Raw genomic sequence first — 27435 nt, 5'->3', positions numbered from 1 at the left:
TTGAGCCTGGTGAGATTCGAACTGCCAAACTGCAGGCAGCTGGCAGGCAGCAGAAGTAGCCTGCAGTATTGCACTCTAACTACTGCGCCACGGCAGCTCATAAATATCAACGAGCGTTCTCCTTTTATCTAAAAGACACGAATGAAGAGGGCAGCCTGCCACAAATTTTACTGACCGTTCCAAGTTAAAAACAGCACTGTGGAAAAAGTGCTTTATGATCGTCCCGAGCCACCTTCTAGAGAGGTGGTAAAACGGGGCAAAAAATCACTTAACAACTGTCTGGCATAGCGATAGAAATGTGACCGTAAATCGAGGGCTAGCTGTACTCATAGTCACCCGATTCCTAAACACGATCCGGGCAGGATCATTCTCCTACATTCTGCCTCCATAACCAGCTGCCACTTTAAACTTCAAAGGCCAAACCAGCCTGTTAAGGACTGGGAATTCCTTCCCATTGGATTCCAGACAGGTGCTTGCAAACCCAGACTCAGCAGCTGTCGCAATACCTCACAGCAGTTGTGTATTCAAAGATCACAAGGCACCTGCAAAGATCAGCCGCGTGCATATCTGCTTGAAAGACAAGTTGCTGTTTGGGCAGCACTCACGCTGTTCAAACGCACAAAACATCTAGTGCAGGGGTGGGCAAACATTTTGGCTCAGGGGCCTCATTGACTTTTAAAATTTGACAGACGGGCCGGGTCAGCACAAGATACGATACATATAAAAAAAACTGCAAAATCTCTGCAAAATCAAGTCACTGTGCCTAATGCACCACCTGGTGTCGAAATGCCTGTCATTACAAGTGAAAATCAAATGAATACAATCATTCAAATCAAACCTTAATTCTGTACCAATCTTCGGCGGGCCGGATTAAAAAGACCAGCGGGCCGGATGTGGTCCGCGGGCCGTAGTTTGCCCACCCCTGATCTAGTGTTTCCCCTCCGAAGCATAGACCAGGGGTCTCCAAACTTGGCAACTTTAAGGCTTGTGGACTTCAACTCCCAGAATTCTCCAGCCAGCCAAGTTTGGAGACCTCTGGTGTAGACTGTGCTCCCACCCCACGCCCCCATTTCACCAAGTGCTAATCCTTTGGTTGTGACGGGGATTGATTGACTGGTTTGTCACTCATGGGCTGAGGGGAAAAGGACTAAAGCCAAAAGTCACCCAGCTGGCTTTCATGCCTAAGGCAGGATTAGAACTCGCAGCATCCTGGTTTCTAGCCTGGTGTCTTAATCCCTGGGCCAAGCTGGCTCTCAAATATGAAGCCCTACATAGCATCATCCAGAGGTGGGATTCTACCATTTCGGTCCATTTCAGCTGAACCAGTAGCTCCAAAGATCATCTGAGAGGGAGCCGGTTTGCTCCAACAATCCTGCTGTTCCTCTGTTTGGCTCTCCTTGATGTCGCACCCGTGTTACACACAGGGCTTGCAGGAGAAGATGGTTTTCAAACTCTGCGCATGCAAAGTGCACGCTCACCGAACTGGTTATTACAACTGGGTGGAATCCCACCCCTGGCCTTATCGTACATGTACCAGCCTACCAAGTTGCCTAATTTATGAAGAAAATAAATAAATAAAGATTATTTTAAGTTTAGTTTTACATTTCTTTGTCTCTCTTCTTTGGGGATATTTTATGTTTAAAATGTCAGTTTTGTCTGTATTATGATAAAAGAAAAAAGAAAAGCACATCCTCAACAACCCCACGTCTCCAAGATTTAAGATCACGCTTAATTTCATCTCACTCCCATCAGCAAGTCCATAAAAACCCTGTTCTGCTTAACAAAGACGATGGGCGCAGTAGTCCAACACACCGGGAGGACGTCAGCTTGGGAAATTTAACTTTAAAGCAGCATCTCCTTTAAAGCATATGCAGGTTTCTTCTTAATCTGAATTTATCTGAACAAGCAAACTTTTTTTTTTTAAAAAAAACACGCTCTAATCTCTCCATTCGGATAGCAATACATCAGCGTTATGAAATTAAAAATGGAAAGCTCGACAACTGGAAGACGTATCAAATAAATATTTGTTGTGGCAGATAAAGGAACTCCGAAAGCTTTCTATCAACATTATGGCTGTTGGAATATTTTGCCTGCCATATATTTTGCCAGGAAAAAAAAAATTCCCCTTCAGTCTTAAGTCAATTCTGGGTAATAGAAAGGACTAGAAAATAGAGCAACACCTGCAAAGAATAGTTGGGCTAATTATGATGTGGAAGTGGTAGTTTCAACAGGCGTAGCTATATAAATCTCTCTTTGATGCACGATAGTTATTAAGAAGAAAAGGTTCGTTGGCATCTGTTACCCCTTAAGGTATTTAACAAGGACCAGGAAGAAAGGAGCTGTGTTAATGCCAGCTAACATAAATATAATAAATGAAGCCTATTTCTCTCTTACTTTATGCACGGGTCTTCACACTTGACAGCTTTAAGACTTGTGGACTTCAACTCCCAGAATTCCTCCTCTAGTCATGTTAGCTCAGGAATTCTGGGAGTTGAAGTCCACAAGTCTTAAACTTGCCCAACACGTGGTTGTCCAATTTCTTCTTAAAAGCCTCCAGTGTTGGAGCAGCCACAACTTCTGGAGACGAATCATTTTGATACACACGCGCGCACACACAAGACAAGCAGGACCTCGATGCCTGAGAATCGCCATAGACATCAGGGCTGTGGACTCACACAAGGCCCTTTTTATGGCCAAGAAAAGGACAGGAGGGTCCTTGGAAGCAGCTCTTGAAAGGCTGCTCAGGAGGAGGAAGGAGCTGCAGAGATCCAGGACTTGAATCCAGGCCTTTTGGCAAGACTCCCCCCCACAAATAAAAGCTGCCCCGGGCTTGGGAAAATGGATCCCTGAAGACTCTCCAGACCCCCAAGGCTGCCATGAGCCCCACACGCCTGTGTCCAGCTACAGGTAGTCCTTGACTTACAACAGTTTGCTTAGAGAGCGTTTGAACCTACAACAGCACTGAAAAAAAATGTCTTATGATCATTTTCAAACTTTACATTTGAATAGCACTAGCACTTAGACTTATATACCGCTTCATAGTGCTTTCCAGCCCTCTCTTAAGTGGTTTAAAGAGTCAGCCTCTTGCCCCCCAACAATCTGGGTCCTCATTTTACCCACCTCGGAAGGATGGAAGGCTGAGTCAACCTTGAGCCTGGTGAGAATCGAACTACCAAACTGTAGGCAGCTGGCTGCAGCAGAAGTAGCTTGCAGTGCTGCACTCTAACCACTGCGCCAACAGACAACTGACTCACATTTATGATGGCTGCAGTGTCCCGGAGTACAATCCTCAAGGTATGACCCCAAATGAGGCAACACTCACTTAACAAATGTCTCACTTAACAGCAGATTTCTGTAGTTAAGTGAGACATTTGTTAAGTGAGTATTGCCTCATTTTACCACCTTTCTTGCCACGGTTGTTAAGTGAATGACAGCCGTTGTTAAGTTAGCAACTGTTTTGACCCAAACCCTTTTGCAATAAAACAAACATGAACCAAAGGGAACAGAAACCTTTTAATGATTCTTACGAATCCCCGGTTAAAAGGCTGCTGCAAACTAATTAAGTTTGATAAACACAAGCCTGGCCAAAACTGTGCAAGGCTGCCAAGAATGACAGATAAGAAATATTTCACAACACAAGAGTCTTAAAATACCAACTTAAGATACTGGAATGTCCACAAGGCTGAGTTTCAAAACGTTTTTGCTTCCTACAAAGAACAGCTGGCTTTTATCTTCTTGAAGGAGGGGCCATTACCTTGCAGCCTTACTCCCGAGTCGCCTGTGCTGTTGTAGCTGCTCTTTCCTGCGAGCAACCCTGCACACACGCGCATTTGGCACAGGCTCCTCAGGAATCTCCTCATCGCTGCTGCCAGTCCCCACAATCTCTGACGGCAGCAGTCCACTCCCTAATGGTCCTGGCCCCTCATCTGAGTCCTCACTCTCTTCAGCCGTCTGCACCTGCTGCCGGCTAACCACAACAGCAACAGGGTTGTTAAGTGAATCTTGGCTTCCCCTGTGACTTTGCTTGTCAAAAAGCTGCAAAAGACTTTGGGACACAGGAACATAAATAGGAGTCACTTGCCAAGCACCTGAATTTTGATCCCCTAATCCCCTGATCTGGGGCGGGGGGAGAGGCTGCAAAGGTTGTAACTCTGAAAAATGGTCGTAAGCCACCTTTTTTCAGTGACATTGTAACTTTGAACTGCCACTAAGTGAACTGTTGTTAAGTCGAGGACTACCTGTATTACGATCAACTTTTGTGACCTTCTGACAAAGTCACTGGGGGAAGCCAGATTAACAGGCATGTAATTAATGTGACCATTGCAGCGATTCACTTAAGGACCGCAGCAAGCAAAATCATATCATGAGGCAAAACTCACTTTAAAAATGTCTCACTTAGCAACATAAATTTGGAGCTCCATTGTGGTCATAAGTTGAGGATTACCTGTATCTCTAGGGAGAAAGTCAAGACTGCCTTCAGCCATCAGCAATGGCTGCCCTTTCTTGGGGTGCCATTCTAATCCCCCGCTAGGATTTCCTGGTGGTCTCCCTTCCGAGGGCTCCTGGGGAGGAGATTATGATCCATCATCCCCTGCCTGGAACAGGTCTGGCTCTTTGGCCTCCATACAGCTAAGTCCTCAATTTACATCAGTTCCTTTAATGACGGTTCAAAGTTACATTGGCACTGAAGAACAGTGATTTATGACCATTTTTTTCACACTTCACCTTTCCAGCAGCCCCACCGTCACGTGATCAGAATTCCCACGCTTGGCAACTGCTCCGTATTTATGACTGTTGTTGGTATAGGATCTCCCTGAGCAGGGGGTTGGACTAGAAGACCTCCAAGGTCCCTTCCAGCTGTATTCTGATAAGATAGATTTGTGACACGTGTGTTGCGTTTGTGTGTGAGAGACCTTCTGATAAGCAAAGTCAACGGAGAAGCCAGATTCACTTAACAACCAGGTTACTAACATCAACTGCGGTGGTGATTCACTTAACGACCGTGGTCAGAAAGGTCGAAACAGGAGGGGAGGCAAGGCCCACTTGATAAATGTCTCCCTTAACACAGAAATTAGGGCCTCTGTTGTGACCGTAAGTCGAGGACTCCCTGTAACCTCATCCTCTGCTCCCACCCCCTCCCTCCGCCCCCATTTCGGAAACAGCTGCTTTGACATTCCTGCTCGCTTGGGGTCTTACGACAATGAGGACTAGAACCTTGGCTCCGGCTTGAGGAAACCGAAGCCCCGGAACCCGTCAGGGGCTCCACCGGCAGTGCCCGAAAAAAAAGGGTTTTGGCGTTTTTAGGAGCCCGGAGTAAGTGGGTGGGGGGGATATTTTGGGAGAACGCCGCTGCCCCCCGCCGCTCCGGGAACCAACTGCGCACGCGCTGCGGTCCCCCTCTCCCATTCCGACCAGGGGGCCGACCCGAAGGTCTCCCCCGCGGCCCTGTCCCGCCATGCCGCGGCGTCCCGACTCACTCACGCGTCGAATTTGTTGTTCATCCTCCTCGCTCCGTCACTCGAAGCCGCTTCGCTTTCCCTCAGCCGCACGACTTCCGTTCAGCGGCCTGCCTCTCTTCCATTCGCGGTCTTCCCCCACTTCCGGCCCGGCGGAACCTTTGTCCTAGGCGGCGGCCTCTACCCGGCCCTGAGGAGGCGGTAGCATTCCGGCTGCTACGAGAGACTTTCTTGACCGCGACACTCTATGGTGGTCCCCTCTACCGCTCAATCATCCCTGTACTATGAAGCCTCGTAGAGCAGAGAAATTAGAGGAGCTCTTCCGTTGCACTGAGGATAGGCTGTTTCCGGGGTCGCGTGTTTCAAAATCTGAGAACCGCCCATAGAAATCACGACAATGAGGAAATGCGCAACTCTTTGAGCAGGTTTTGCGCTACATGGGAAGGGCTGGGAACAACCTAAAGGGGTAAGTATGCTTGCAGAAGTTGTGGGTGCTCCAACACTGCAGGCTTTCAAAAAGCCTGGATGCCATTTGTTTGAAATAGTACAAGGTGTACAATTTAGGATTGCATTAGCTTTTTTTTTGCTGCAGCAGCCAAGAAAGCTCATGCAATCCTAAATTGCATTAACAATCAAGATCAAATGAGGTACTAATACCACTCTATAAAGCCTTAGTAAGACCACACTTATTAAAACTGCATCCAGTTTTGGTCCTCACACTTCCACTCCTGTCGGCTGTTCCTCCTCTCCCTCAGAGTCAGTCTCCACCAGGGACATGACACCCAAACTTCTGTTGTTTAAATGAAGCTTTGCCCCATTTTACACCCTTTCTTGCCACGGTTGTTAAGTGAATCACTTGCAATTGATAAGTTAGTTGCAAAGTTATTAAGAAAATCTGGCTTCTCCCTGGGCTTCTGTGAGGAGCTTGCAAAAGAAGAACAACACGTGACACTGCAACTATCCTGAGTCAGTGGTCAACCATCCGAACTTTGACCATGTGACCATTTGGATGGTCACTAAATGAACTGTTGTAAGTCGAGGACTATCCATATTAGGATATCTCTAAGCCAGTATCTCTAAGCCAGGGATGCGAGGGCTCAGTGGCTAAGACGCTGAGCTTGTCGATCAGAAAGGTAGGCAGTTCTGTTGTCCCCAGTGCGGGTCAGAGCCTGGTGCCAAAGCCAATGATAGACGCCAGACACGAGGTGCAGGTTTTCCGGTTGCTTTTTATTGGCGTTCTCCAAGGAAAAGGGCTGGTCAAAATGCCAAGAGCCCAGAACAAAGGATTGAGTAAGTTTTATACATTTTCACTAAAGGAGAAGGTGAGACAAAGCGAGATAATAAGACATATCATCTAATAAACATTTTAGTAATCGTTCTACAATTTGTTCTATTGGCCTCTAGCTGTCCCTACTCCCAAGTCTTAGCTAATGCTAGGAGTTATCTAATATACATTTGATTTGCTGCAGGCTATCTCTATCCCTAACTGTTAACTGAGATCTGCAAGTTGGCTAACTCAAGTTACTTTTATCAGCTTTCCAATTAGCCAGGATTGTTACAAGATTTACACACGCATATCCTCCTGTGGATAAGCATTCTTTGTTCTTTCCAGACACACTCCACAATTAAAGGCTTCCTGATTTACGTTGAAGTGTGTGCCATGACCTGGCTTTCTTTTAGCAGATGGCCCATCAGTTTGGTGGTTCGAATCCCTAGCGCCACATCACAGAGTGAGCTTCCGTTACTGGTCCCAGCTCCTGCCATCAAGCCGTTCGAACGCATGTAAAAATGCAAGTAGAAAAATAGGGACCACTTTGGTGGGAAGGGAACAGCGTTCCGTATGCCTTCAAAGGCGTTTAGTCCTGCTGGCCACATGATCACGGAGACGTCTTCGGACAGTGCTTGGCCCTTCGGCTTTGTCACGGAGATGAGCACTCCCCCCTAGAGCCAGAAACAACTAGCACATAGGTGCGAGGGAAACCTTGACCTTGACCTTAAACCGGGCTTTTCTCAACTGCGGCGCCTTTAAGATAAGTGGGCTTCAGTTCCCAGAAGTTCCCAGCCATTTTAGTCGACCTGCAGGAAGTCCTTGACTTCAGACCACAGTGGAGCCAGGAATTTCAGTTGTAAACCATTACAGTCATAAGTTGAGCCACCCCATGTCTGGACTCTTATTTTACAACTGTTTCTATGACTTGTAAAGTGAGTCACCACAGTCAAAAGTCAAAATTCTTAGGAATGGATCTTTTCATTCATTTAGTCATACATTCATTCAATTTCTGTAGCCATTCATCTCAGTCAATGACTCTGGGTAGCTTACAGTTCTGGGTCACTTCAAACGGTCATTAAACGAACTGTTGTAAGCAGGGGTGGGATTCTACCTGGTCAGACCGGTTCTATAGAACCAACCGGTTGTTATGATTCTGCCCAGTTCAGAGAACCAGCAAATCGAGCCACTGGCTGGTCCCTCCCCTCCCCACCCAGCCACTCCTTACCTGGCATGCGCGCCATCAAATTTGCCTGTTAAGTTGCTATTTTTCCTTCCCCTCCCCCAACCAACAGAAGTTCTGCTGTGCCAGGAGATTTAGATTAGCTAGAAGGCAGGAAATCATTGAATGTCTTGCTTTTTAGCTAATCTAAAAGCAGAGCTGAACCTTCCTTAGGACTGAAGCTTCTATTTTTCAGTGCAGACTCAGGTAGCAGATTGCAGAAAGATAGATCTCTGAGTGAACCTGTGATTCTGTGAGCAACTCAAGCTGCCTGCCTGCTTTGTCTGGTTTGGGGCAAAAGCTGATCTTTTTTAAATTAAAAAATTAAATATTTACATAAATATTTTCAATGTGTACATACAAGCCACGCCCAGCCAGTCACGTGACCACCAAGCCACACCCAATCAGCAAGCCCAGTCACATGACCACCAAGCCACACCCACAAATTAGGCCATGCCCACAGAACTGGTTAAGAAATTTGAATCCCACCGCTGGTTGTAAGTCGAGAGCTAGCTGTACGCATGCCAGGAAGTTTTGGAATATCTGTCATGGATGAGCGCCTATTTCTTTTCAGTGGAATTGCCGTTTGGTAGGAGGCTTATGAATACATCTGGAGCTAAGGAATCCTTCAGACAAATCTCAGCACACTCTCACGCTTTCCCACCATTTATCAGCAAATCTTTTGACATTTAAGACTTGTTGCATCACCAAGAGAAGTAGCAGCAGATGGTCGTTCCCCAAGGAATGTCCACATATCAAACCTTCAGGCAGAACATCCTGCCATCCATCAAGGATTAACATGTGTGTGGGATGCTCCCTTCTGCAACAAAACCACCAATAACCGAACAAGGAACCTTGGAGATCCTCTAGCCCACCCCACTAGTCAGGCAGGAAACCCCACAGCAGTGGTGGGATTCAAAAATTTTTTACTACCGGTTCTGTGGGTGTGGCTTGGTGGGCGTGGCAGGGGAAGGATACTGTAAAATCTCCAGTCAGAGGTGGTATTTGCTGGTTCTCCAAACTACTCAAAATTTCTGCTACCGGTTCTCCAGAACGGGTCAGAACCTGCTGAATGTCACCCCTGCCCCATAGTACCATTTCAGACAAATTGCTGTCCAATCTCTTCTTAAAAACTTCCAGTGTTGGAGCATCCACAACTTCTGGAGGCAAGTTGTTCCACTGATTAATTGTTCTCTCAGGAAATTTCTCCAAAGTTCCAGGTTGAATCTCTCCTTGATCGATTTCCATCCATTATTCCTTGTCTGGCCTTCGGGTGCTTTGGAGAATAGCTTGACCCCCTTCCTCCTCCTCTCTGGGGCAGCCCCTCAAATATTGGAAGATGCTATCCTGTCTCCCCCTAGTCTTTCTTTTCTCTAGACTGGCCAAACCCAAATCCTCCAAACCGTTCTTCGTATGTTTTAATCTCCAGGCCTTTAATCATATTAGTTGCTGTTCTCTGCACTTTTCCAAAGTCTCAGCATCTCTTCTGTAATGTGGTGACCAAAACTGGATGTAGTGTTTCAGGTGTGGTCTTACTAATGTTTTATAAAGCGGTACTAATACTTCATGTGATTTGGATTCTCTGCCTCTGTTTATACAACCGAGGATTGTATTAGGAAGAAGAAGGAAAGGACTATGGGATGTTTGGTGCTCAGAGTTTGGTTGCCTTTTTTGCAGACATTTCATTACCCAACTAGGTAACACCATCAGTGTTAGAAGGGAATGGGGTTTCATCTCAGTTTATATACCAGTGCTGTGATGGCGAACCTATGGCACGGGAGTCCCAACCAAACTTACCTGCACTGCGCATGCGCGTGCCTCCCAGCTGATTTTCAGGCCATTTTCGCCCTCCCGGCGACTCAAGGGAAGCCTCTGGAGCCTCAGGAGGCCAGAAAATGAGCCTTCCAGAAATACCAGAAGTGCTGAAAAAGGCCTGTTTTCAGCCTCCTGAGGCTCCAGAGGCTTCCCTTGAGCCGCCGGGAGGGTGAAAACGGCCTCAAGCGGACCAAAAATCAGCTGGGAGTCGCATGCATACATAGTGAGGGTAAGGGGGGTTGTTGTGTGTGCATGCACAGGGGAGCGCATTGCATTGTGGGTGCTGGCATGCGCACACGCACGCTTTTGGCACACTACAACAAAAAAGTTCACCGGGGTAGGATTCTACAGGTTCCCACCTATTCCCTAGAACTGGTTGTTAGAAGAAATTACTGGGCTAATCCTGTAAGGAAGGCAGGAAGGAAACATTCTGGTGTTGCTTACAGAAACTGCCTCTCTGTTAACCCTTATTACATTCTTGGCAGGACTAGACTTCCTGTCTCAGGAACTTCTCTGGAGGTTCTTTCCCCTCTTTGCTGGTACTTTGTGTGGAGTGACCATTCAAAGTTACAATGGCACTGAAAAAAGTGACTTATGACCATTTTTCACACTTATGACCATTGCAACATCCCCACAGTCCTGAGAGGCCAGGCGAGGAGATGTGTGCCTCGATGTGAGTGATATTGAGTTGGCCACACCCAGCCAATAACATGACCACCAAGCCATGTCCACCCAGTCTCATGACCACCAAGCCACGCCCACCACCTAAGCCACGCCCACAGAACCGGTTGTTAAAAAATTTGAATCCCACTCCTGAAGTTTACCATCACCGTACTAGTGGTTTGCCCAATCACTCTTAGTGGGCGTGGACTGTGTGGTTTCTTGATTGGGCTGTTATTTGCATTAGCTTGTTTAATTGATTGGAGTTGCTTCTTAATTGTTGAACTAACATTAGCCATGGTACTCTTCTAGCTGTTGACTGCTGGTGGAGAAGTGTTTTGGCCTTTTTGTTTCTTTTTCAGCCTTTTGATTGTCTCTTTTTGAATGGTGTGTACGTGTTATTTATGTCTATGTGCCTGTTGATGGCTGATATGTTTGAGTGCCAGGCTTCTAACTGTTTCGGACTTGCCTTGGTCTAGGATGCTCACAGTTTCCCAAATAAAACTATGGTCAAGTGTTGTGAAATTAAGGTGCTTTCATGTATGATCCATGAATATCCATTAGCAGTCAGGAAACGGGATGAAAACTCCTTAATTTCCAAAATTAGAGCAACATTTGGGACCAAGGACCCCACAGCTCCTAATATATATTAACATTTCTTATTTACTGTAATGCATACAAAATGCCACTAGAGGGTGCGGTTTCCTCAAAAGAGGAGACACTAGGAGCACTGAAGTAAAACATCAGCTACATTATCCCCACAGGTAGTTCTTGACTTATGACCACAATCGAACCCAAAATTTCTCTTGCTAAGCGGGACAGTTATGAAATTAATTTTGCCCCAGTTTACAACCTTTCTTGCCACAGTTGTTAAATGAATCGTTGCAGCTATTAAATTAGGATAGGATAGGATAGGATAGGATAGGATAGGATAGGATAGAATAGAATAGAATAGAATAGAATAGAATAGAATAGAATAGAATTCTTTTATTGACCAAGTGTGATTGGACACACAAGGAATTTGTCTTGGTGCAAATGATCTCAGTGTGCATAAAAGAAAAGAGACATTCGTCAAGAGTCAAGAATCATCAGGGACAGCACTTAAAAATAGTCACAGGGTACAATAAGCAATCAAGTCATACCAGGAAACAGTCCATATAAATCATAAGGATACAAGCGACAAAGTTACAGTCACACAGTCACAAGTGGGAGAGGATGGGTGATAAGGAGTGATGAGGAGATTAATAGTGAGAGTAGTGCAGACTTTGTCACTAGCTGGACAGTGTTGAGGGGATTATCTGTTTAGCAGAGTGATGGCTTTCGGGGAAAAAACTCCCCTTGTGTCTAGTTGTTCTGGTGTGCAGGGCTCTACAGCCTCGTTTTGAGGGAAGGAGTTGAAACCATTTATGTCCAGGATGTGGGAGGTCTGTAAATATTTTCACAGCCCTCTTTTTGACTCGTGCGGTACACAGGTCCTCCATGGAAGGCAGGTTGGTAGCCATTGTTATTTTCTGCAGTCCTAATTATTCTCTAGAGTCTGTGTCTGTCCTGTTGGGTTGCAGAACTAAACCAGACAGTTATAGAGGTGCAGATGACAGACTCAATAGCACAATCTAACTGCCCCATTGACAGGTCGCAAAAGAGGATCGATCTCATGACACTAGGGCAAAGCAACTATCATAAATACATGCCCGGTTGCCAAGCAATGAATTCTGATCACGTGACCGTGGAGATGCTGCAACAGTCTGTAAGTGTGAAAAACAGTCATAAGTCACTTTTTTCAGTGCCATTGTAATTTCGCTCACTTAACGAACTGTTGTAAGTCGAAAACCACTCGTAACAATATGGCTGCTAAAAGTCGAAAACGATATTCTCAAGCGATTTCATTCTGAATCTCTTTTTTTCAGGGATTCTTAAATGAGCCCTTTTAATCAATGGTCATCCCCCCCACCCAAAAAAAAATTAGAAGTAAATGCTGGAAATGAGCAAAAGAGACCCGTTGGAAATCATGGGTCACATGGCAGTGGGATTTTCAGGAGGCAACTGGACTTTCTTATGTATTTATTTTCTTTTAAGTTGTTGGAGCTTCACCCTGGAAACTTTCAAGACGAGATTGGGTGGCTATCTGTCAAAAATGGTGTAGGCCAGGGGTGGGATCCAAATTTTTTTACTACCGGTTCTGTGGGCGTGGCTAGGTGAGTATGTTTGCAGCAAACCCCCCCCCTCCGATTTTTGGGCCTTCTGGGCCTCAGGTAAGCCTCCTGGGGGGCATTTTTGCTCCCAGGAAGCTTTCCTGAGGCCCAGGAAGTAAAAACAGAGCCTGCCCCCATTCTCCATTTTGGGGCCTTCTGGGCCTCAGGGAAGCCTCTTGGGCAAAGCAGTAAGATAGCGAGGGGAATCCCAGCATAGCTGATCATAAAAACAGCTGATTGTCAGGAGGAAAAAAAACCTTAAGGAATGACTGGGCAGGGAAGAAGGCAGTCAGCAATGTTGCGTATGCATGATAAGGACTGATTGGGTGGGGAGAAGTGACCGGGTTGGGAGTATGGCCAGCCAGAAATTCCTAATGGTTCAGTGACCCATGCCAAATCCTTGCTACCAGTTCGCTCAAACCGGTGCAAACCTGCTGAATACCACCACTGGTGCAGGGTCTCCTGCTTGGGTGTGGGGGTTGGACTAGTTGTCCTGCAAGGTTCCTTCCAACTCTGTTATTCTCATCCCAGAAACTTCTTCAGCTCTGTCTGGATGGTAAGGAATGTAAGGATTTATATTCCTTGCAGGCAGCTGGTCATTTGCATGATTTTTGGAGAGTCGTTGAGGCCGCTTGGGAGGTTTATCTGTGTCCTCAGGGTCACCTGAGTAGTGCAAATGGGGGTGGAGCCTTCTTGGCCTCAGGATATCTTCAACAGTGAAGAGACACAGGGAAGAAAACATTCTTTTAGTTATTTTTAGTTATTTATTTTGTCAATTGCTTACAAGATAATAGGTATAAGTAAAAAGCATAGTTATGAATACATGGATACATATAAGAAAAATAGAAAAATAAAAGAAGCAATAGGACAAGGGACGGTAGGCACGTTGGTGCGCTTATGCACACCCCCTACAGACCTCTCAGGAAAAGGGGTGAGATCAATAGTAGAAAGTTTAAGGTTAAAGTTTTTGGGGTTTGGGGAAGAAACCACAGTGTCAGGTAGAGGATTCCAGACATTGATCACTCTGTGGCTGAAGTCATATTTCCTGCAATCAACTTTGGTGCGATTAACCTTGAGTTTGTATCTATTGTGTGCTCTTGCATTGTTATGGCTGAAGCTGAAGTATTCATTGACAGGTAGGACATTGCAATGTATGATATTATATATTATACTTAGATCAGAACCAATACGGTTCTGAGCTTTCTTTTGCCAATTGGGCCCGTAACACTTGCTGATGTTGTCCCTCCATCTTGTCTCAGGTCTCTTGCCTGGGATCCATTCTATGACTGTTTTGGTCCACCTGGCATCAGTTCTTCTTGCTATGTGACCAGCCAGTGGTGGGATTCAATTTTTTTGCTACCGGTTCTGTGGGCATGGCTTGGTGGGAGTGGCTTGGTAGGCATGGCAGGGGAAGGATACTATAAAGTCTCCCTTCCCTTCCCTGGGGGAAGGATACTGCAAAATCCCCCTTCCCTCCCCACCCCACTAACCTGCTTTGCAGCTCCATTCTCCTGTGCAGGGCAACCAAAGAAGGCCTAGCAGATCAGCTAGGAATCAGGAAGAAGAGAAGAGATCGGGGGGGCAGTCAGGTGGGATTTACCAGTTCTCCAGAACTACTCAAAATTTCCAGTACTGGTTCTCCAGAACTGGTCAGAACCGGCTGAATACCCACCTCTGCGACCAGCCCATTTGCACTGCAATTCTTTTACCCTCTTGAGGAAATCATATACTCCTGTTTGTTCTCCAATCCGCATGCAAATCATTCTATCCTGTCTTGTGATGCCGAGCAGATCTCATTCCATTTCCATAAGCTATGAGTGATGCAAAGAGCTATGAGAAGATACTTGCTCGGCAAGTATCCAAGAGTGATGAGTAGCTAATCTATGAGGATCTTACCTAAAGGGGCTTTAGTGTTCTAAAGTGTAGTGGCAACCACTATGGAAGACGTGGTGTTGATCCTAATCTCCTTGAATGATGCCAACTGATACACTGAGCCACCGTGTTCCTATTATTAATGTATACATGTACATATGTATATGGTGAAGGTGTATATTTATGCACACAGCATGTGTATATGCGTGTTATGCATGCGTTTGGGTAGATATACACTTTCTCTTAAGAGCAGTCAATTGCATTTCATTTTTTTTGCTGCCAACCTGCCTTCCATGGAGGACCTGTATACTACACGAGTCAAAAAGGGGGCTGTGAAAATATTTACAGGCCCCTCACATCCTGGACATAAACTATTTCCACTCCTACTCACAAAACGATGTTACGGAGCACTGCACTCCAGAACAACTAGACACAAGGACAGTTTTTTTCCCGAACGCCATCACTCTGCTAAACAAATAATTCCCTCAACACTGTTCAACAATTACAAAGTCTGCATTATTATTATTATTCGCATCCTTCCTATTCCCTATCTCTTCCAATTTATGACTATAACCATATTGCTTGCATCTTTATGATTTATGTTGTTTTATTTGTTTCCTAGTATGATTTGATTGTTTATTAGTAACCTATGACTATCACTAAGTGTTGTATCTTATGATTTTTGATGAATGTGTTCTATTTTTTCTTTTTGCTTTATGTACACTGAGAGCTTATGCATCAAAGACAAATTCCTTGTGTGTCCCAATCCCATTGACCAATAAAAGAATTCTGTTCTATTCTAATGAGGGCCCGTGTGCTCACAGTAAAAAGAATGATGATAAAAGTTCTCTCCTCCCCTCTCATCTTAATAGCCGACTAAGCAGCTCTTACTTTTGCTGTCTGAGCCAAATAAAAGTCAATGAAATCCTGTGGCTCATTTACAGACTCATGCTTCTTAGAGTTGCCAATCTCCTGTAGGGCAAAAGAGCGTAAGAACTCAGCAAAGGCGAACGCTTTCTGGTGAGGGCCGGGGAGGTATCCCATAATCCATGGGAACACCTCATAGAGCTGCAAGAGAAAGAGAGAAGCACATATTTAAAACAGGATTATTCCAATTGAGCAATGCATTTTCAGCACAGTCATTTTTGGGAATGTAAACTAGGTGGTGATGCCTGAAGCAGATTAAGATGTACCACAACCCTGCCCTGGGAACAGAATCAGGCGATTCTCCGATAAACCTATTTGAAATATAAGTAGTTCTTGACTTACAACCACAGCTGGGATCAGAGAGGAAGGGGTCAAGTTATTTTCTAAAGCACCCAAAGGCCAGACAAAGAGCAATGGATGGAAACAAGGAAAGATTCAACCTGGAAATAAGGAGAAACTTTCTGACAGGGAGAACAATCAACCCATGGAACAGAAGTTGCCCTTGGAAGTTGTGGGAGCGCCATCACTTGACACTTTCAAGAAGAGATTGGACTGCCATTGGTCAGAAATGGTGTAGGGTCTCCCGCTTAGGTGGGGGGGGGGGGGTTGGACTAGATGACCTATAAGGTCCCTTCCAACTCTGATAATCTGTTAATCAGAATTTCCATTGCTAAGTAAAGCAAGACAGTCTTCTGTCTGTCTGTCCGTCCATCTCTGCCTACTTGCCCATCTATCCATCCATCAATCCGTTTGCTGCCCATCTCATGTACAATGACTCTGAGCACTTTGTGACCTTTTCCCCAACAGGGAATGATGCAGACACTAAGCGAATCCAGCTCCCCCTCCACCGACTTTGTTTCTCAGAAGCTGGCTGGGAAGGTCAGTCAGCAATAGCCAGAGCACTTAGACGTATGTGCGGCTTCACAGTGCTTTACTTCCCTCTCTAAGCTGTTTACAGAGTCAGCCTCTTGCCCCCAACAATCTGGGTCCTCATTTTACTGACCTCAGAAGGACGGAAGGCTGAGTCAACCTTCAGCCGGTCAGGACTGAATTCCTGGAGGGAGCAGTGAATTAGCCTGCAGTACTGTGTTCTATGTTCCAGTCCATGGGATGTGGTGGCTCAGTGGCTAAGACGCTAAGCTTGTTGATCAGAAAGGTCGGCAGTTCGGTGGTTTGAATCCCTAGCGCTGTGTAACGGAGTGAGCTCCTGTTACTTGTCCCAGCTTCTGCCAATCTAGCGGTTCGAAAGCATGTAAAAGAAATACATGTGGAAAAATAGGGAGCATTTTGGTGGGAACAGCGTTCCATGCGCCTTTGAAGACATTTAGTCATGCCGACTACATGACCATGGAGACATCTTCGGACAGCACTGGCTCTTCGGCTTTCTCACAGAGATGAGCACTAGTACGTATGTGTGAGGGGAACCTTTGCCTTTTTACTGTGTTCTAACCAATGTGCCACCACGGCTCAGAAGGTGATCATGTGTCCCTGGGATGCTGCAACTGTCGTAACTACATGCCATTTGTCAAGAACCTGAATTTCGATCACATGGAAGGATTCTGTGATGGACGTAAGTGCGAGGACTGGTAGTAAGTTATCCAGTGCCATTGTAATTTTGAATGCTTGCTAAACGAATGGTTGTTAAATTGAGAAACACCTGTATTTCCCCCTTGTTCATTTCCTACATTTGTCCTCTCATTTTGCCTTAATCTCTTTCATTTAATTACACTTACACACATGTTCCCACAGCATATATTATTACTGTTCTGCTAGCATTGCAAATTAAAACAACTATCCTGCAATTTCAGCATTCTCTGTCTCCATTTCTTTGTTTTACTTATGTTATGCCGCTGTTGGAGATTGACTCCGAGGGAGAGGGGGAACAGCTGACAGGGAGTGGAAGTGTGGCTCCGGAGCTTATGGAGGAGGTTGGGGAAAGGCAGAGGCTAGCTGGGCAGTCAGAGGAAGACCCAGGCCTATCCCTTCTCCATCCTAGGGCATGCAGGGAGGAGAAAAGGGAGAAACGTGAATAGTGTGGTCTACGGGGGAAGAAAGGGCCTTGATCCTCTTCATGGGCTGCAGCTGTGACAGCTGGTTAAAAGGATAGACATGCGTATGGGTCAGTGCTGGAAACAAAGTGTGGAAATATCTCTAGTCTGTCGTTCCTCTCTGAGTTTGGCGTCCTTCCCAGTGTATGTTCTGATATCTGTGGATGTCTTCAAGCCCTTATCTTGCCTGGTTCCCTTAATTGCTTCAGTGTGGTTTGTGTTATTTCTATTCTTTATAATTTATAGGCATTTTTAGTTTAAACGGCATTTCCTCCTTTTCTTAACTGCTTGTGGGGAGTTTTTTGTCTCCAGTCAAGGATATTTGGATCTTGGAAGCAAAGTGAAGGAATAAAAGGGGCTTCACCTGTTTTTGTGACTGTGTTTATTTTGTATCTCATCCCGGGTCATTACAACTTATATCCACAGGGATTATAGAGACAGAAACCTCCAGATTTTCCCCATAACCATCCTTGACTCTAAGAGTATTCCTGGTCATTCTGACTTAGTTACACAATAGAGTTGGAAGGCACCTTGGAGGTCTTCTAGTCCAGCCCACTGCTCAAGCAGGAGACCCTATACTATTTCAGACAAGTGGCTGTCTAGTTTCTTCTTTAAAACCTCCAGTGATGAAGCACTCACAACTTCCGAAGACAAGTTGTTCCACTGGTTAATTGTTCTGACTATTATTAAATTTCTCCTTAGTTCTAGTTCTCTCCTTGATTAGTTTCCATCCTTTCTTTCTTGTCCTGCCATCAGGTACTTTGGAGAATAGGTTTTCCCCTCTCCACCTTCTCTGTGGTAGCCCCTTAAATATTGGAACACTACTATCATGTCACCCCTAGTCCTTCTTTCTCTAGACTAGCTATATCCAGTTCCTGCAATGGTTCTTCATATGTTTTGATCTCCAGGCCGCGAATCATCTTAATTGCTCTTCTTTGCATTTTTCCCAAAATCTCAACATCTTTTTTGTAATGTGGTGACAAAAACTGAGAGGCAATATTCAGGTGTGGCCTTACTAAGGATTTATGTAAAGCAGTACTAATACTTTCATGCAAATTTGATTCTATCCTTCTGTTTATGCAACCCAGGAGTGCATTAGCCTTTTTGGCTCCTGGGCCAAAACTGCTGGCTCATTTATTTTTAAGAAACAACCTGTTGGGAAGAATGGTGTTAAAGGCAGAATTGTTATTTGTGGATTATAGTTCTACCTTTAACACCATTGTTAAACAACACCCACAGGTTGTTTCTTAAAATGTCCAGTTTGGGTATAAATCAGAAGATTTGTTTGCGGATAAAGGATTTTCTGACAGATAGGCCACAGTCAGTAAGGATGGGATCTCACCATTCTTCTACTCTGATACTAAGCACAGGAGCCCCCCCCAGGGTTGTGTGCTAAGCCCCTTCCTGTATTCTTTGTACACACATGACTGCACCCCATTGTATAACACCGACACAATTATTAAATTTGCAGATGATACGACAGTGGTGGAGCTCATGGAGTCTGCTTATAGAAAGGAAATACGAGGGCTGCCACTGTGGTATAAAGAAAGTAATCTTACACTTAACACCAAAAAAAGTAAAGAACTTATAATTGACTTCAGGAGGAAGAGAGATGTACATTTACCATTGTACATAAATGGTGAGGAGGTGGAGAGGGTTGGTAGTTTTAGATTTCTGGGCATTTATATCTCGGATAACCTCTTATGAATTATGAATGCTAACATGCTTGTAAAGAAGGCACAGAATGCTCAGGAAGATAAATCTATCTCAGTATCTACGTCGGTCCTACTACCGCAGCACCATTGAGAATGTCCTGACATACGGCACTCTTGTAAGGTATGGGAGCGGCTCTGTAGCAGGACAAAAAAGCTCTACAGAGAATCATTAAAACTGCCCAGAATATCATTGGGCTCCAGCTACCAGCCGTGGATGACATCTTCGCATCTCACTGTTTGAGGAAGTTGCACAACATCCTCAGAGACTCTTCCCATCCTGCTCACAATCTTTGTGAACTGTTACCTTCTGCCAGAAGATTCAGAACAATTAAAACACGAACCCCACATTTTCTGAACAGTTTTTTTATCCCAGAGCTATAATTGCACTTAACAATGAACTTCAGGACCACCATCAGTGAGCTGTTGGACAGTATTACTTGGTCTATTGTGTGGATGCTTGTGTGTTTTTTAGGAGGCAGGGAATTTTGGCGGGTGGGGAGGTGTTTGGGGATTTTCATGTGTGTGTGCATGTTGAGTCTGGTCTCTGGGTATTAGGTGAATTTCATTGGAGGTATACTGTGTGTATACAATGACAATAAAGAATTCAATTCAAAGTGATTGTCCACTAGGATTCCAAGGTCCCATTTGGCAACTGGGACATGGGTGGGCTTTGGAGAAAGTGTTGCATACGCACACGCTCAGTTAAAATTTACCAGTGTTTTACCTACATTTCCCCAGGGACTTGCTCCAACATGGAGGATAAATTTAATACTTTTGATCAGCTGGTGGAAAATTTCATCGTCTATGGCGAACTTGTAGCCAAAAAGCAGAGCACAGATTACGTTGGAGACAGAGAATGATGTGGAATGAAGGTTCCATGGGCTCTCCTGTATTTTTATTGAAAGTGAGATGATAAACAAAGATAATAATAAATACATTTCATTGAACAGCTATTAAAAATATGCAATTCTTATCAAGTACTTAATTGGAGGGAGAAGGAGACCAATTTTTAGAACCAAAGTATGAATCCTAAGAGAAGGAGGAAGGGGGTGATGAAAAGAAGGGACATTCAGGAGATATAACAGCCAACATGGGGTCAGCCATAAAGGCTCACATGCCTGTACAATAACGCTCAAAGTATGGAGAACAAACAGGGAGAACTTAAGGTCCTAGTACAAATAGTCCTTAGCTAAGGCATATTATATCATATGGCGCACAGCCAAGGGAAGGCGATATTATTTAGCCTAATGAAGAAAAAGCTCAAGGGAGACACGAGAGCAGTTTTGCAATATTTGAAAGGACAGTCACAGGGGTATCAATTTATTCTCCATAAAACCTGAGGCAGGACAAGAAGCAATGGATGGAAACTCACCAGAGGGAGATTCAACTTGGAAACAAGGAGGAATTTAATTCAATTCAGAATAGAGTTGGAAGGGGTCTTGGAGGTCTTTGTCATGGCCTTGTTGGAGTCTGATTCTGAGGGGGAGATTGAGCAGCTGACAGGGAGTGGAGTGTGGCTCCGGTGGCTGTGGAAGAAATGGGGGAAGGGCACAGTCTGGCTGGGGGACTGGAAGACCAGGGCCAGCCCCTCTTCATCCTAGGGCATGCAGGGAGGAACGGAGAAGGGAGCAACGTGGCTTATGGGAGAGAAAAAGGCCCTGATCCCTTTCATTAGTTGCAGCTGGGAGAACAGGATATAAGAAGAATGTTTGCACACAGCACCTTGCTGGAAGCAAAGCATGCATTATCTTTGTCTAGGCTTATCTGGGTTTTGGGGTCCTCCCAACTGTGTATGCTTCGTTATCTTTTGGAAGTCTGCAATTTATTATCCTGGCCTGTCGTGTTAATTACTTCAGCGTGGTTTGTGTTGGTTTTTTTATTTCTAATTTATCTGTATTTTGGGTTTGGACTGCATTTCTTTCTTTCGTAGACTGTTTTTGGAAGAGTTTAATCTCCAGCCGAGGATAACTGGACATGGGGGGCCAAGTTGGAGGTATTAAAGGGAATTTATCTACTTTTGTGCCTTCACTATTTTTGTGCTGTGGAAAGGGAATTTCACGAAAGCAGTAGTGTCACAAAAAAACAGGAAAAGCCCAAGGGGAACATCAGGTCAGCCAGAAAACAAACTTACATAGGAAAAGGAATCAAATAAAAAGTATTAAAGAATCCCTATAGACAAAAGCCTAAGTAATTAAGAAAACTAGACAAATAGGAAAAGGAAACAAAAGATAATTTAGAAAACCCTTACAAACACAGGACATACTACCAAATAAGCAAAACAAGCAGACAAAAGACACAAAATATAAATTACAAAAGGCACAGACAGGAGATTGCCACAGAACAAATATGAAAAACTATCTAAAAGAGATTACAGAAAGCCAATAATACAATCTGGCCACCCCGTGGAGCTTGCCTTCCGCACCCCGCGGAGTTTGCCCTCCGAAAGAAATAAAGACAAACTCAAATAGGATTTGAAACATTAGGCACAAATACAAACACTCACATAAAATCAACTTACAAGGGGAGAAAAGGGTATAAAAAACCAGGGACTTACCATAAGAAGCTAGCTAGCCCAGGAACGCAGACTTCTCGCTGTTCTCCGCCTTCCTAAAAAATAAAAAGATCCAGCTTTCAAGCAGTTGTCCCTATCCTTGTGCTGGAGCTCTCCCAGCGGGAAAATCAAATCCTCGAAAGAAAGGCATTTTGACACCTTTCAACAGTGCCAAGCCCCGGGTCATCACAGCCTTCTAGTCCAACCCCCTGCTTAAGCAGGAGACCGTATATCCGTGATGGCAAACCAATGGCTCGCCTGCCACAGGTGTCATGCAAAGCTATTTGTGCTGGCAAGCGAGCTGCAGGCAAACTTATCTCACTGCGCATGTACACACCTCACAGCTAATTTTCGGCCTGCCAGAAGTGACAAAAGGGGCCTATTTTTCAGCCTGCAAAGGCTGCAGAAGCCGTCCTCAAGCTTCTGGGAGGCTGAAAATCAACTGGGAGGTGCAGTGCAGGTAAAGGGGGAGCAATTGCACGCGCATGCGTAGGGGGCATGGGGCGACGCACGCATTGCCTTCTGGGTGTTGGCATGTGAGCGTGCGCACAAGAACGTGCGCACAATTTTTAGCACAGGAGCCCAAAAAGGTTAGCCACCACTGCCCTATACCAAGGGTCTTCAAACTTGGCAAGTTTAAGACTTGTGGACTTCAACTCCCAGAATTCCTGAGCTAACATGACTGGAGGAGGAATTCTGGGAGTTGAAGTCCACGAAGTCTTAAAAGTTTGAAGAGCCCTGCCCTATACCATTTCAGACAAATAGTCATCCAGTCTCCAGTCAAAAACCTCCAGTGATGAAGCACCCACAACTTCTGACAGCAAGCTGTTTCACTGGTCAATTGTCGTCACTGTTAGGAAGTTTCTCCTTAATTCCAGGTTGCTTCATTCCTTGGTTAGTTTCCACTCCATTGCTTCTTGTCCTGCCCTCAGGGGCTTTGGAGAATAGGTTGACCCCTCTTCTTTGTGGCAGTCCCTCAAAAACTGGAATGCTGCCATCATGTCATCTCTCGTCCTGCTATTCTCTAGACCAGGGGTCCCCAACCACCAGGCCGCGGTCTGGTACCGGTCCGTGGAACATTTCCTACCGGGCCGCCGGTTTGCTGGGCGCCACCATCTTGTTTGACGAGAAAGTGCTTCCGGGTGAGCTTTTCCAGTTGGAAAGTGGCATTTGGGTCCTGAAGGAATCCTCGCGCCTTAGTTTCATCGAAGGGGGGGGGCTCTAACGAAACTAAGGCGCGAGGATTCTTTCAGTACCCAAGGCAAGGTGAGCCGAGTGACCGTCCCAAAGCCGTCCCAAAGCGAAGCCCATCGACAAAGGTACAAAGGAGGAGTTGAAGGTGGTGGGGAGAAGTGGGGGACGGCTGGCTGGCCGGACGCTCGGCTCGCCTTGCCTTGTCATGCGTGCTGATGCTGGTACCAGGCCGTGGATCATTTTGTGATGCCAGTACTGGGCCGTGGCACAAAAAAGGTTGGGGGCCACTGCTCTAGACTAGCCATACCCAAATCCTGCAGCTGTTCTTCATATGTTTTTGTCCCCAGGCCTTTAATCATCTTAGTTCAGGGATCCCCAAACTCGACAACTTTAAGACTTCTGGACTTCAATTTCCAGAATTCCTCAGCCTGCTCTGCTGGCTGGAGAATTCTGGAAGTTGAAGTCCACAAATCTTAAAGTTGCCAAGTTTGGAGACCTCTGTCTTAGTTGCTCTTCTCTGCACCTTTTCTTTCTTGTAATATGGTGACCAAAACTGGATGCAGAATTCAGGTGTGGCCTTACTAAGGCTTTAAAAAATGGTACTACGGGTAATATTTCACATGATCTTGATTCTATGCCTCTGTTTATACAACCCAGGATCGGATTAGCTTTTTTGGCTGCTGCTGCTGCACACGGCTGGCTCATGTTCAAGGGATCATCCACTAGGACTCCAAGGTCCCTCTCACGGTTACTGTTTTTGACCCAGGTTTTGCCTAATCTGTACTTAATCCTGTCATTTTTCCTGCCTAAGTGTAAAACCTTGCTTTTCTCCACATTAAATTTCATTTCATTGGAGAGGGCCCCTTGTTCAAGTCTGTCAAGATCCAGAATAATTAAATGAGTGGAACAGCTTGCCTTCCAGAGCTATAGATGCTCCAACACTGGAAGTTTTCAAAAACAGAATGGATAACCCTTTGTTGGGATGGTGTAAGGCAGAGGGACAGCTTCCGGGGTGTCACCAGAAGGAGAGATATCCCATGGAGTCCTTCGGAGAGTTACCTTTAATGGATGAGTCGGGTGGGATTCTACTTTCCACTGGGTAGGTGCAGCCAACTTAACTCAAGACCAGTGAATCCACGGTTTTAATCCAGCTCCCTTAACAGCAAGGGGAGAACACATAACAACAGTATACGGCTCTTTCCACTCTGGGCTCAATACTTCCCTTTTCCAATCTTTAACCCAAGACCTCCTGTCCTGGATGTATGTTATGTGGGGAGGTCACTAAGACATGGGGTTTACAGGTTAACACATATTGTTGTAATCTTTGGACTATCGTATTAAGAGCTTGTAGCTGTTCCATTCTAACTGTATCAGAAATCTGTATAATATTGTGAATATTTGGACGAAGTAAATTGGGGACCCGGCCATATCGTAACTCAAATGGTGATAGTGAGACACCTTTCTGAGGAGCACACCTGACAGCGACCAGAGCCAAACTCAAAGCATCTGGCCATTTAAGGTGGGTTTCCTGACATATTTTGGCCAAGTTTTCCTTAATAATTCTATTAACCCTCTCAACCCTGCCTCCAGAGGGGGCCTGGAAGCTACAATGGAGTTTCCAAGTGATACCCAATATCTTAGCTAATTGCTGAGTGGCCTTGTGGATAAATTCAGGACCATTGTCTGATGAAATTCTAGAAGGCAGGCCATATCTGGGGATTATGATGTGGAGTAGTGCCCTGACAACTTCAGTAGCCTTCTTTGTGTGGGTAGGGATACACTCAGGCCATCCTGTGTAGGTACATACGATGACTAGCAGTGCATTGTAGTGGCCAGAGAGGGGCATGTCTGTGAAGTCAATCGTTAAGAGAATCAAACGGGTAGCTGCCCCTTGGTTGGTGAGCTGGTGGTGGTTGGGGCCCTTGTCTAGGGTTATTTGCTGCACAAATTTCACACCTGGCGACTCTGGAGTTGTACGTGTGTGCGTGTGTGTGATAAACAGGTGAATCTGGCGGGAAGAAAAAAAAAATCCTGTCAGATTGACCTGTTTTGTTCACCATAGGCTCAGACTTTTCCCGCCCAAACGTGACAGACCGGCTTCTTTTCTTCTATTGGCTGCCAGGGGGGTCAGGTGGAGCTCTCTCTCTCTCTGGCCACGCCCCCAGCAGCCTATTTCAGGGGGGCTCTTCTTGACGAAGCTGGCAGAGGAAGAAGAGCCTGTCCTCTTGTCTGAAGGAGGCTGCTGAGGGCGTGGCCAGAGAGAGCCACCTGACCCGTGGCAGCCAATAGAAGAAAAGAAGCGGGCTCTGTCAGATTTGGGCGGGAAATGTTGGAGTCTTCCTCAGTCATCTTTTGCCTGAGGGAATCACCTCAGAGTAGAGAGGAAGCAATGGCGGGGGCGTTAGGATGCCATCAAATTCAGAATATACCTGGAAGGGACTTTGGAGGTCTTCTAGTCCAACCTCCTATTCGAGGTGATCAGGTTTTCTTGGTAGTGGAATGGAATCTTTTGGGTACTTTTTATTGGAATGGAATGGAATATAATTTTATTGTCGCTTTAAATGTACACTAATCAGCATACATTAAAATGAAATTTCGTTGCACTCAGCTCTCAAAAAATAACCGTTATACATATATACCCCCTACACACATATATGTCTTTGAAAAGTATCTTGAAGTCCCAATTGGTTCAAAATGCAGCAGTCCACATAGTTTTAGAAAACCATGCTGGTTATCTTTAAAGCACTACAAGGCTTGTGACCAGGTTATTTATTTATTTATTAAATTTCTAGAATCGCCAATCTCACCTAAGTGACTCAGTACCTAAAAGAGATATACAACTATTAAACCACAAAGGTGTAAGATTTTCTTTCCTACAGTAGGCACGAAGGAAATGTTAAGTTTCGAAGGCCTTTCTGAGAAGTGGCTAAAAAATAAAGACGAATTTCTCTTACTGAATTTACAAAAAGAGGCTTACTAAAGTTTTGATATATCCCTGGGAGAATAATGATTCTATATGCCTCTGTTAATGCAACCTAGGATTGCATTGGCTCATGTCTATGGAAATTCTCAGTCATCCAGGTCATGATTGTCCTAGAGGTGTTTTTTTTTTTTAAAGAGGCAACTGGACTTTCTGGTTTTTCTCTGAAGACGTTTTACTTCTCATCTAAGAAGCTTATTCAACTCTGACCAGATGGTGGGGACTGGAAGGATTTATACCCTTTTCAGGCTGCATTGAAAAGTCCATGTTGCAGAATGAGACGAGGCTGCACACATTTTGCTTCCACAAGGAAGGCTAGAAACACCCAGTCACATGACTACAAAGCCACGCCCACCAACCAAGCCACGCCCATTAAAAAATTGAATCCCACTCCTGGCTGGAAACTTGCTTTATTTTCAGACAAAAAGTTGGAGTAGACGAAATCCAGCTGCTTGGATTCCCTGTCCCAGTATCCACAGCTGCCATTCAGGACTGACATATGGGCCTATCGAGGAATTGCACAGAGGTCAAAGGGACGGGGCTTCAGAGTGCCTCCCCCAACCGGGTCAAGTTTTATATCTTTTGATCCGTTGGGCAAGTAGAAATTGAATGTATGCATAAGGTTGCTAAAGAACAGGAAGAGCTCTGTTTTTGCCAAATTCTCTCCCACACATACTCGATGACCTAGGAATGGAGAGGAAAACAACAAATCAGTGCTGGTAGTGATTGATTAGGGAAGAAGTGGGGAACTATGGCACCCTTTATGACTTGTGGACTTCAACTCCCAGAATTCTTGAGCCAACATGGCTGCCTTAGGAATTCTAGGAGTTGAAGCCCCTTATGGCTGGCTCAGGAATTCTGGGAGTTGAAGTCCACAAGTTGTCAAAGGGCCATCATGCCCCACCCCTCGGTTAGAGGAACACCTGTGATTTCTAACCAATTTTTCTATAGAAGTAAATTGAGTGACATCCCAGCTCTAGTTCATGCTGGCTGAGGAATTCTGGGAGTTGAAGTCAACAGGTCATAGCAATAGCAAGAGCACTTAGACTTCTATACTGCTTCATAGCGCTTCACAACCCTCTCTAAGCGGTTTACAGAGTCAGCATATTGCCCCCAACAATTTTGGGCCCTCATTTTACCCACCTCAGAAGGATGGAAGGCTGAGTCAACCTTGAGCCTGGTGAGAATTGAACTCCAAATTGCAGTCGGTCGACAGTCAGCAGAAGTAGCCTGCAGTACTGCATTCTAACCACTGCGCCATCGAAACTCATACAAGGGCCATTGTTCCCCACTCCTGGACTTTAAAGCTTGCAAGGTGCCTGACCTGAATTCCCTTGGACACTGTTGTCCTCACCGCTGTCCGGTAAGGGGAATATAGGTAGTCCTCAATTTACAACCATTCCTTTAGTGGTCATTCAAAGTTACAAAAGCACTGAAAAAAGTGACTTATGACTATTTTCCCACACTTATAACCATTGCAGCATCCCTACGGTCATGTGATTTATGTTCGCATGTTTTGACAACTGATTCATATTT

At 45.2% G+C, this 27435-nt stretch overlaps 2 protein-coding genes across 5 annotated transcripts in view; both read right to left on the bottom strand.

Moving 5' to 3' along the window:
* The window catches only part of EIF4E2 (eukaryotic translation initiation factor 4E family member 2), a 47139-nt gene extending 41543 nt beyond the window's left edge, over positions 1 to 5596 (bottom strand). For all 4 annotated transcript variants that reach the window (XM_087933668.1, XM_087933669.1, XM_087933670.1 and 1 more), the window contains exon 1: positions 5482 to 5596. In XM_087933668.1, the coding sequence (XP_087789794.1) occupies positions 5482 to 5501 (20 nt within the window). In that variant the 5' untranslated portion in view covers positions 5502 to 5596. The remainder of the gene's footprint in view (positions 1 to 5481) is intronic.
* A 20694-nt stretch (positions 5597 to 26290) lies between these two features.
* Positions 26291 to 27435, bottom strand: part of LOC113449872 (cytochrome P450 2C8-like) — a 59348-nt gene continuing 58203 nt past the window's right edge. The window contains exon 9 of the mRNA XM_087933656.1: positions 26291 to 26583. Coding sequence (XP_087789782.1) covers positions 26405 to 26583 — 179 coding nt within the window. The 3' untranslated portion in view covers positions 26291 to 26404. The remainder of the gene's footprint in view (positions 26584 to 27435) is intronic.

This window comes from Pseudonaja textilis, chromosome 4, assembly GCF_049901715.1.
Source record: "Pseudonaja textilis isolate UNSWEBS1 chromosome 4, rPseTex1.2, whole genome shotgun sequence".
Classification (NCBI taxonomy): domain Eukaryota; kingdom Metazoa; phylum Chordata; class Lepidosauria; order Squamata; family Elapidae; genus Pseudonaja; species Pseudonaja textilis.
The sequence above is the reverse complement of the archived record's forward strand: the minus strand, read 5'-3'. Positions and strand labels throughout refer to the sequence as shown.